We start from the raw sequence: 11,281 nt of genomic DNA, 5'->3' as shown, positions 1-11,281 counted from the left end.
AGAACCCTATCTGGGAGTTCAAACCGAAGCTTCGGGAACTTCCATGCAGCTCAAGCGACACTCTTGTGTTGAACGGAGGGAAATTCGGAGATTCTCACTCCTGCGATTCGACCTGGCGTCTTGAGAACACGCTCGATCATGAGACGGTCATACGAGTCTGGCTTCCGAATTCGACGGAAGTCTCGAGAAGTGAGCAGGGGCGCGCACAGGATTTTTTTTTGGGGAGGGCGACTAGACTTTTGGAGGGGGCCAGACGACCAAAAATGATGACGCGCCTTCTCGGAGTCCATACTTTAGCATTGAAACCGGAGAATTTTGGTAGGGGCCATGGCCTCCTTGCCCCCCTTTCCCCCCCCCCTCCTGTGCGCGCCTCTGGAAGTGAGGAAAGCAAGCTGATTTCGGAGCGTCAGGAAGTTGCCGAAAATCTCCATGGACGATGCTAGGAAAGACACTGGCAGACGACAGCGATGCTCGAGAGTACTGACGGAAGTCATCATTGAAATGATAATCGGACAACACCCACAAAATTGAGGAGAGTATGTTTGCTGTTGACGTCCACACTTCACCGCTGTGAGGCCTTCTTCATATCACAGATGCGGAAAATAGGAGATATGGAACTCAACGACGACCGCGCCTTCGATACCTCCGCCGTGAGTGCCGCCAACAGCAAAAGATGCGTACGTTCCAGATCTCCGCCTGGAACAAGCGCAGATCTTCCCGAGCAGGAGATAAATTATTCAATCCTTTCGAGCCTCGACTCTGCCCAGAGAGAGAGTTCACCCTACGAGACTCTTGGTCGAGTTTCCATGACTTTCAATGCCGTTCGGACGATCCGCCATCGATCTAGAGCAGGCATCGATCGCGCGAGGCCCAGACCGATAATGACTCGATTCGATGTTCTAGGAACAGGTTCCGTATTTCGCTTCTGTTTAATCGGAAGAAGCTCGCCCATCGGTCAAGCCTTTCATCGGAAGCTCCTTGGTAGAAATCCCTCATCTCTAATGCCGGGGTCGACGCCGCCAAAGCGGAGTGTAGCCATCATGAGAAACACCGAAGTCTCTCAGCAGCAGATTCATTAGGATATCCTTGACGAAGATTAATGATGGAATCGAAGCCGCTTCACTCACAGCTTCCGGCCAGACCTCTTGTCGATAGCGACGGAATGCTCATTGCATTCATTCTGTGTCTCTGCGTAGAGTGCGTTGTTGACAAGTGCTGCAGAACGTCTCAGTATTGCGATCCAGAAAATTCCGGAAAGAATCGCCGAGTGAATCAAGCAATGAGCATAATGTGAGATAGCCCTATCTCATCACTTATAGTCGTGGATCGATCAGCAAAATCGAGAGATAATACCGAAAGTCAGCCAGCGGTGGACATCGAGACAGGATAGGGTCCCGGATGAGACCGCACAGAGTCCGTCCGCGATCGCTGGATTGCGACAACGCAGAGAAGGGGAATAATTATCTCACCTGGCTTGTTTGACACGTCCATGTTGATGAATGAGTCGTTCATCACTTACGAAAGGGGAGATTTCTAGTGTTGGTCGACTCAACTCCCGGAGGAGTGAAATACTTCCCTGAGTGAGCGTTCCTTGTTGTTCTTCTTCCGAAACTCAGACACCACACACACGCTCAGAGATACAGGATACGCGCAAATGTTTTTCTTAGCGCTCTCATCTCGCGCCATCTGTGAAAGGAGAAATCGGGGACGACGATTCCAAAACGCAATGCTCTCTCTCTGATCCTACTTTTTCTCATCCGAGGATCGGGCGTCGAACGTCTCGAGAGAATTGAGAGGTGGCTCGGTGAAAACTGCCAGCTCATGGTTCCCGCCGCGAAAATCGCACCCGTCAACACAACAGAATCGACGACGCGACAGAAGCACGTGCGGTAACTGATTGGAAGACGTCCGGATGGTGGTCGAAAACAAAGCTGCTTCATCCATCTGCGTCCGACATTGAACAGGTCAGAATTTTTCCCCATAGTCGAAGGCATGCTTCCGGCGAGCGGAGTTGTCAGCGGGCCAGCGCTGCGCTCTAATCCCCCCCCCCAGGAAGATCCCGACCCATTGTTCCACTTTTAACCCCCGTTAGAATATGTCACATTCGACTTCTCGGACACATCCCTTGAGTCTGAATCGAGAAAGTATTCATCAATGGCTTCTTCCCGTGTTCCAGAAATAAGCGATGTCGCAGGACGACGAGATATCGGCTCCGGTCTCGGACGACAACAAAATCAAAACCTTCAAAGAGCTGAAGCTCTCAGATTGGTTGCTGGAACGGCTGAAAATCATTAGCATACAATCCCCTTCACCCGTGCAGCGAAACTGCGTGCCCGAGATCCTCAAAGGGCGGGACTGCCTCGCGTGTGCGAAAACAGGTTCCGGGAAAACCTTGGCATTCGCACTGCCGGTTCTCGAGAAGCTTTTCCGAGAGCCATACGGTATTTTCGCTCTGATACTCTCGCCGACTCGAGAGCTGGCCATTCAGATAGCGGAGCAGTTTCGGATATTGGGTAAAAAGGTCAACCTTAAAGATTGTCTCGTGGTCGGAGGCACGGATATCGTCGACCAAGGTCGCGAGTTAGCACAGAGACCTCATATCGTCGTCGCGACCCCGGGACGACTTGCGGATCACCTCGATTTCGCGGCTGAAGATATGAAACCCCTATTTTCGAAAATCCAAATGCTCATCTTGGACGAAGCTGACCAACTCCTGAGCGGAAAATACAACGATCAGCTGAAGATGATATTCTCTGCTCTCCCCAAGAAACGTCAAACGCTCTTGTTCTCTGCCACACTGACGCGGACAATACAAGAGCTGCAGATGTTGGCCATGACGGATCCATTCTTCTACATGGCGCCGTCTTCTATCGCCACGGTGGATAGCCTGGTTCAGAGAGTTGTTCTCACTCCCGATCATGCGAGAGATACCTACTTGATCCAGGTCGTGAAGCAATTCCAGGAGAAAAACTCGAAGGGTTTGATAATAATATTTGTGGCCACCCGCAAGAAGTGCCAGGCGTTGTCTCTCGGAATGGATTCGCTGGGCTTTAGAAATGTCTCCCTGCACGCTCAACGAACTCAACGCGAGCGCGTGGCGGCTCTGGCGACGTTCAAGTCGAGTGCAACGAAGATTCTTGTCGCGACAGATGTGGCAGCTCGGGGCTTGGACATACCCCGGGTGGAGCTCGTTGTCAACCACAATGTCCCGAACGATCCGAAACTCTACGTGCACAGAGTCGGCAGGACAGCTCGTGCGGGAGCTGGCGGTTTGTCCGTGACGCTCGCTACTCCCCAGGACATTCACCTTCTTCACGAGATTGAGAAGCATGTCGGCGTCACTATGACCAAAATGAAAGTGAGTGACCATTTTAAAGGTGACGCAGCTCATTCTCTACTTGGGTGCATTCCGCCATGTGTCGAAATTACCCGGCTGGTCAACTATTTATAAGAGGGAATATTCCGCTCTACTAACATTCGATTATTGCAGATCGACGATAGAGAAATCGTCAAAATAATGGCCCAAGTGAACGTTGCCGTTCGAGAAGCCGAAATTCGGATGGATGAGACAGACTTCGAGGAGCGCCAGCTGATATACAAGAGGAAACGACTTCTACTCAAGAGTCAGGACTTGATGGGGAAGCGATCTGACGCCTCCAAAAAAAAATTCAAAAAGTCTGAGAGGAGGAAAGGCCGACCCAAAGAAGCCCCTTGAAGACAGTCTGAATTCTCTAAGAAACTGTTGTAAAATATAAGGTTGTAAATAAATTATTGGTCTCGGACGTCTCTGCGAAGATCGTCAACCGTCCCCGAGATCTTGGTGTACGTGGGTATATTGGATTATTGTGAGCGGGGAGCTTGATATCGCTAGCTACTCGTAGGTACATTTTAGCTAGCGACAGCCCTTGTCGCAAGATACGACGGAGTACTCCAAGCCTGAAGATATGCGCAGGAATGAACAGAATCCATTATTGTCTCCGATAGATTTCCTCTCTCAATTTCCTCGACTGCCCCCTGAGGGATGTCTGTTGGAGACCGTCTTCTGAGCGTCTTTCAGGTGTGATCTTCGACGACCGGTCAGAGCTTGACACTTTCCTGGCCAGACACTTCCCATCACAGCACTCGAGTGACGGCCGAATCGAACAACGAGGGAGTTTCGCCCCCTCTAGAGTTCTGGGTCGCGGGCGAGAGTTCTGCAGGGTTTCGAGAAGAATGCCTAATCCAAATTGAATTTCTCACAGACACCCGCTACGCTCGTAAACGAGCGAGGAAGAGATGCATGCAGCGAGACTTCCGACACGTCGAAACGGAGCGGTGCAAAGAGGCGGAAGATTCCTGTATCTTCCTCATGCGGCACTCCTAGGTATCCGGGTCCCAGGTGATGCCTTGGAACTCATTTAGGAAAAAATGACATTTCATTCCAGGAGGTACCCTGCCCGGCTCTCACACGAGCGACGAAGACGTACTCAACCGTCTCCCTGCGGCAAGATTTCCGGTTCCGAGTCCGAGATGTAGTGAGGGAGCAGTGCAACAAGGGTATAGATTCCTGTATTACCACATGTAGAACTTCTATTCAGGTGATGCCTTGATGATCATATGCTACCTCCTTGGAGTTCTCTGGAACATGACACGACCTGAGCCAAGACCTCATTATCAATTATGGCACAAATGACACGAATGGCTCATATGGCCTATCGGGCCTCTCTGGCAACTGAAACATGGGAAACAATCGATCACTGATTCCCGATGCCGCCCATCAGGAGGCTTGAGTTCAAGTGGTGAAGTCGCGCGTACTGTGGCTCCTCCGAAGATGACTTCCGGAAGGACGAGCCGCCCGGGCTCTCCGCCAGAAGAGAGGAGTGAGAAATCTGATCTTTCGTCAATGTCAATGGTCAAGCTGGGGTTTCCGCGTCACGGAATCGAGTAACCTCCATTCTTACGTCAACGGGGCAGAGACGTGCGCGGCTTCCGAAGTTTCCGCTTTCGTTTATACGGGGCTACAGCTCTACAGCTCTGATATCGGAGATATATGACTCGACGTGAGTTCGCTCTGGTTTTGTGGTAGAACCGGCGACGGTCGATCTGTCATCCAGACAAGGAAATAGTTTAGAAACTCGCGCCAAGTATGAGTGAGTCCGATCCGAGTTCATCCGATCGAGCACATGAGACTCATGCCGGATTCAATTCGGTTTTTCCGATCGTTCGGCGTTGCTTGCCATCCGATTCTTTTCCAGCAGCGTGCAGGGGGTCGGTGAATTCGACTGCCGCCCGGGGCGTTGACCGAAAATTCGGGTGCTTTCGAGTGCGATCGGTGACTTCTAGGCCCGCGGTGAGCGACTCCGTCGAGAAGGATGATTCGGGGAGGCATCCATTCAAATTCGGCGCGCCGAGTTTCGTTCCGGTTTCGAAATGAGGCGGGATTATGACGTCAGCGGGCACATCGGGACCGTTGCGGCTCCTCTTCTTCAGGGTGCGGTAGTGTGTGTGTTTCGGCTGCTGTTGTTGAAGGTACGGCTGCGGCTCATTCGCCCGTTTGTTTGAACGCGGCGGGTTTTCGTTTTTGGCTTGTTTTGGAAGCGGCATCTTAGAGTTGGCCGTAGCAGCGAGTCACAGTGTGTAAGCAAAAAGCAACAAACTTCATTATCATCCGACAGCGTGGTGCAAACTTGTAAGCGAGTGTCAACAACAACGACGCCGGACTCGACAGCATGTCAGCAGCACCGCCGAAAGACAGTCCTCGAAAAGGGACGCCGCAAAGGCAAACCCGCGGCCTCGTGACTTCGACGCCGCTCGAACGTAGTTCACCGGGTCCTTCGGTACAGGAACCTCCTGAGACGCCCGAAAGACCAGTGAGTCCAGGGCTTGTAGTTCGTGAAAGCGAGAAAAACAACTATCCTTGTTGAACAATCGGTGAGTATTGGATCTGCGGTTTAGTCATGCTGGCGCAGCGTTTTCGACGCGAGACATTTTTCTGGCTAGATAGCTGCCAGAATTGCCCGCGTGTCTGTCTCCGTGAATCCTTCTCGAACGCAGGTCAAACCCTTGGATCGAGCTCTCGTCCGAGTGCCCGCCTGCCGGTAGCTTGAATTCCCGGCAGCCGGCTTCCAAAAACGCGCACCGCGCTTCGGCGTGTGAGATGGACACCGGCCGTTGACAGAAGATCTCGCTTGAAATATTTTCCTCGAGCCTGTCGTTGGTACTGAGGGCGGAGTCTTCATTTGAAAGCATGCTCTGATGCGTCTATGGTCCACGCCGGAGAAACGGCTGCAGAGTTGTTGTTCATGAAGCGTACGCCGATGGTATCCCTCAATATTCCGTACCGGATATGCGAAATGGGGCATTTACGCGACTGACCACGAGCATGAGGTCGCGCGAGGAGGAGAACTTCATAAACCCCTATGAGTTCACGGTGCGTCGAACGTATCGATGGTAGAGATCTCCGATGGGAAGAGGCCGATTCAATGAGCGATGGATCCGAAATTGCCTCGTAAGACCATAAGTGCCCAGTCAGGGAAGGAGGTGTTCTCAGAGTCTAATGGGGTCTCTCTTGCGTACAGAACTAGGTGTTTCATTCAATCCTTGCGTAGGAAATCCCTCGCCGTGAGGGTCGTCCACTTTCCGATGTTTAACATCCTCCATCGCTTGTCTGCGGGTCATTTGGATGAGCTTTCGAAAGGCACGAGCTTCGAAGGGAACTATACAACTTCGTTATTCAGGCTCCGCTGAATGGCGGTCTGCGCCATGCCGCGTTCACTTCCTTTTATGGAGCAGCGAATAGCTCGCCTCGTACCAGCGCGGATGCGGCTCTCGGTTCACACCACTTGGCTTGACCATTGACCGACATACTGAATTTTCGGAAAATATTAGGACTCATGAAATAATTGTGGTCCAGCGATAAGAACTACGATACCGCGAGGGGGCGTGCGGTCGGGCTTGGGATCTGCTGAGGACTTCCATAGAATACAGTAGTTTCGCAACGGGGATCGATTCCCTATCGAAGTTATATGGGGTTAGTTATAGCAGTTCGCATCTCTCGCGGAACCGACTCGGTCGGGCGGCAAGATCCCCGACACTGCTGCATCGCCGTATGAGGGAGTATACTTGCCGAAGGAGGAAAAAGAAAAATACTCGGGATCTTCGCGTGGCCTCCGCGGCTGCTCAGCTCGTGGGGCCCACTGTAAGCCGCCGCCAGCGACGCTGTCAAGCTTTTCATGAGCGTTCATCCACCGAAGAAGGAGAGCGGGACGCAGCCTGTCTGTGCCTTCCGAAATTGCATCTGTCGTTGAAAAATCATTGATTCATAATTTTCGTACCGGCTGTTGCTTTTTTGGCTCATTCGAACCTTCCCTTCTACGTCCGACGTCTTGCAGTTTTCCCTGATCTGTGAAATTATCTACGTTCAGCTGGCGCTCCCCTACATGAGTATGACAGCGGGTCGAGCGAGCCGGGAGAGCGTGCAAAGTTGACCGGACCGTTGGACATGAGAACGATTGCGAGCGACGCTTCGAGCTGAAAGGCGCTGTCGGAGCGATTCTCAGGTCTGTCGATCGTAAATCCCGTGAATAATAATTGTTCTCCTTCTCATTCCAGACTCGCGGCATACATCGAACACGTGAATGAACTTCAAGGCGAAAACCAACGTCTCACATTGAGCAAACGAAGGATTGAAGAGAAGTCGACAACAGAAATAAAGACATTGAAGGGAACCTTCCAAAAAGAGATCGAAGCGCTTCGAAAACTCGCGGATGAAGAAGCGAAACGTCGCGCGACCGCGCAAGCCGAGACCGACAATTTCCGAAAACAGATCGAACGTACAAACGTACTGTAAGTCTCACCCGGGGAACGTTGTCGCTTCGGAGAGCCTCCATGCTAACGATATACCGGCTGATCGGAGGGAGATCAACGCTGTGCAGTATGTCAAGTTCACAGCTTGCCGTTTCGGATGGGCCTCAAAGATTTCTGTGCTTTTGCAGTGCGAATCAACTTCGAAGCGACTACGATAGAGCGGCTCGACGTATCAACGACCTCGAGAAGGAGAATGCCGATATCAAAGCTAAATACGAGAACGCCTCCATTCAAGGGGCTCAGAGAGAGAAACAAATCACGGACCTCAAGAAACAGCTTCAGGACGCTGAGAATAGTCTGAAGGAAGCAACGATTGAAAACGCGTCGCTCCGGAACACTGTCGAGAGCCGTAAGTTTCCATCCTGTCCGGGGCTTCTGCCCAGAATATGCCAACCGGGGAGGCGATTGCCGCGGTTTCCTTGGAATATCGTACAGAAACTTATTCGCGATATCGCGCTTGTTGACGCGTGTTCGCATACCGATGCTGACAGCAGTGTGAGCTGTCGCCTACCTACAGAAGTTCGCGACTCATTGTCCATCGCACGCTCATTGACGACGGAGCGCAAAGTGCTCGCGGTGATGTCAGCCGTGATGTCATTCGTCGTGGTCGGCCACGAATTGAAACGTATCATACAGAAACAATCCGTCTCACGGGGTCGTTCCACCGTGAATTTCGGCCACGATCACCCGCTGAATTTTCGGAGGGCGACGGAACCGTGATAGACCAGCGAAATCGCAAAGAAATTCGCTCGCGGCGCTTCCATAGAGAAGCTCCCTCGTTTCGGGATGTACGGCGTCTCAGGCCGCTCGTCCCAACGGCATTCCGAACCGAGACAGAGTGAAGCGATGACCTAAGCGGGACCCTCCTTCCTCTCATTTCAGTAAAAGATGATACCAAATTCATAAGGGAGACCCACGAGAGGGAACTACACCAAGCCCGTACTCTTACTGAGGAGGAGATAACCGAGATCAATCAACAAGCCCGAGTTAATGCCGATTCGATTATCCAAGAAAAGATCGAGGATTTCCGCCGTATCTACGAGATCGAGAAACGTGAAGCGCGCGCAGAGTTCGAGAAGGAGCTCGCGCATCGGCTCGCTGACTATGTGCCTGCGGCCGATTACGTTCACGCCCAGAGTCAGTTGAAAACTTTAAGTCAAGAGCTGACTCAGGTCAGGAGCGACCTCAACGAGAAGCGACGTCTTCTTGAGCAGGAACGAGCGTGGAACGCCCAACAGCTGAGACAGAAGGACGATCTCATTCGTGACGGCAATGAACGCTTCCGAAATCTCCAGAAGGAGTTCGATGATATCGTCGACGTCAAGAAGAGTCTGCAGAAAGAACTCGATACTTACAGGTAGACCAAGAATCACCGTGAGACGGAGAAAAATCGATTCCATCTACCGCCCCTCTCAAGGACTCCTTCCGGTCGCTTTGATTTCCGAATATCTGAAACTTTATCTAATCAACAGAGTTCTGCTCGAGCAAGAAGAATCGCGTCTCAATATCACTACGCCGAGCTCTTCTCCGGCCTCGATCTTGTCATCATCGTCCCGCAAGAGGAAACGTCTTTCCTCTGCATTCGATTCGACCGAGAGCCACGGGGACGTTGAATGCGTCCACGAGAGCGTCGGGCCGCTCAATATCGTTGATCACGACGTCCTGCACGGGAAACAAGTCACTTTGGAGAACACTTCCGAGGAGGACATCCAGCTCGGGGGGTGGAAAATTACACACAAGAGCGGAGCCCACGAGGTATCTCCCTATTTCAGTTGATAATTCGAATAATGGTTTTGAGAATAATTTCGATAAAGATTCAAATACCAATCTCAACGACGACGACAACGTCGTTTCGGGCTCCGTCGGAGTGGTGCTCCCGTGAGCTGCACGGATTCCTCTCCGGGCACTGAATCGAATGTTCTCTGCTTCCAGGCCGCCCACAAGTTCCCGCAGAGGTTCCGTATCAAAGCGAAAAGCAAAATGACTTTGTGGTCATCGGATTCGGGCGCTTCTCACAACCCGCCGTCCGACTACGTCCTCAAGGGGATTCGTTTCCCACCGGACGAGAACCAAACAGGGGACATCGAGGTGACGACAACCATTCTCAATCAAGAGGACGCGGAGATGGCCAAGCGCGTCAGCAAGCAACGCAGATTTGTCACAAGAACAAGACGCAGTCATCTCTCGCCCCAGCAGAGGGTGAGTTTCGCACCCGGCGAGGTGTTCCACACGGATGGGAACAACACTGGAATGGACGATTCCCGTTGTTCCGTTATGTAGACCCATCTCGACCGATGGCCGACGGAGGAAGGATGGTTTTCAATCAAGTCTCTCATAAAACTAAATTACCAAGTGTTGCTAGGCTACCAAGATCGGCGTAATTTCTTTGAGAAAACTGGGTGTAACCACGTGGGAGCTTGACTTCGATCAGGGCAGTTTCTGATCATAAGTTCGAGAATTCGCTGAAAGACGGGTTTGGCCGTTGACTGTCCGCACTGACCCTCACTGACAGACACCAGCATATTATACACATACACATATATATATTCCCTGCATTTCGCTATTTAAGAACCTCCCATGTAGCCGAGATCATTTTTTTATGATCGCCCGCCTACACCTTTGGGCGGCATCCGCCATCCTCTCTCAATTGCTTCTGATTCAGAAGCGGAAGAAGGCAGCAGTAAACACTTGTCAGCGATTGAGTGTCAGCGTGTGAGTTTGAGATTTTGTGCTGCATTTGTATTCCGAAGTGAAATTGTATGACGACAGCGAAACTCGTCGGGAAGCTCAACACGACGACAAGGATTGCTGTCGCACCGCTTGAGAAATCGTTAAACAAGGCAAAAATGCTGCATCGAGCGTATTTGGTGGTGGTCTGCACTTGTTTCGTAGGCCAATCTGGCAACTCCGCCAGGAAGGATTGAATGAGCGTTGAGAGAGTTGGCTAGATACCTGGGAACACTGCCGAGGATGGGAAAGACTCAATCCAGCAAATCTTATTCGAAATACGCAGAGCTTGATCTGGCGACGACTCGACCGATGTCCGACCAAACGTTGTTCATTGCCGTACTCGAATTCGGAGCGCCCTCGCGGACGATTCATCTTCCTATCTCCGGAATCACACACTGACACAGGCAGCATCCTCGGTGGTGTGGAATGAAGAACGCCACACGGCGTTCTCCAAGACGAAACTTTCTACTTGGATTGAGAGCGTCCGTAGGGAACGGAATGAATGTACGAACCGCGATTCCTCAGACGAAAGCTGAATTTGTTGAATCTAAGCATTGGTGCCGAAATACACCTCATGTGCCTTCCTTATACACCGTGTCAAGAGTATCTCGGAGTTGATAGGAAAAAGTTACATTTTCCTACGTGAAGTTATCTGAGCGAACGCATTATCAGTAGTGTATATCGTATGCTAAAAATGGGGATAGTT

General features: G+C 51.5%; 2 protein-coding genes across 2 annotated transcripts; both read left to right on the top strand.

The window, feature by feature from the left end:
• Positions 1 to 1,729: 1,729 nt before the first annotated feature.
• Dbp45A (putative ATP-dependent RNA helicase Dbp45A) lies at positions 1,730 to 3,715 on the top strand. Its single transcript, XM_018638133.1, has 3 exons — positions 1,730 to 1,964; positions 2,177 to 3,358; positions 3,491 to 3,715. Exons 2-3 carry the CDS (start codon positions 2,186 to 2,188, stop codon positions 3,713 to 3,715), a joined length of 1,398 nt encoding a protein of 465 aa, XP_018493649.1. The 5' UTR covers positions 1,730 to 1,964; positions 2,177 to 2,185.
• A 1,993-nt stretch (positions 3,716 to 5,708) lies between these two features.
• LOC100899636 (lamin Dm0) lies at positions 5,709 to 10,125 on the top strand. Its single transcript, XM_029110502.1, is given in 7 exon segments — positions 5,709 to 5,880; positions 5,883 to 5,910; positions 7,591 to 7,824; positions 7,974 to 8,194; positions 8,728 to 9,202; positions 9,318 to 9,600; positions 9,778 to 10,125. Coding segments are annotated over 7 exon segments (1,761 nt in total).
• Positions 10,126 to 11,281: the final 1,156 nt, after the last annotated feature.

Source organism: Galendromus occidentalis, unplaced genomic scaffold, assembly GCF_000255335.2.
Source record: "Galendromus occidentalis unplaced genomic scaffold, Mocc_1.1 scf7180000076600, whole genome shotgun sequence".
Lineage (NCBI taxonomy): Eukaryota > Metazoa > Arthropoda > Arachnida > Mesostigmata > Phytoseiidae > Galendromus > Galendromus occidentalis.
The sequence above is the reverse complement of the archived record's forward strand: the minus strand, read 5'-3'. Positions and strand labels throughout refer to the sequence as shown.

What these genes read in the sequence shown, in the direction of transcription:
- Dbp45A (XM_018638133.1), top strand. Translation starts at nt 2,186, where the DNA reads ATGTCGCAGGACGACGAGATATCGGCTCCGGTCTCGGACGACAACAAA. An exon ending in TCACTATGACCAAAATGAAA is followed by an intron (nt 3,359 to 3,490) that starts GTGAGTGACCAT and finishes CGATTATTGCAG; the next exon opens with ATCGACGATAGAGAAATCGT.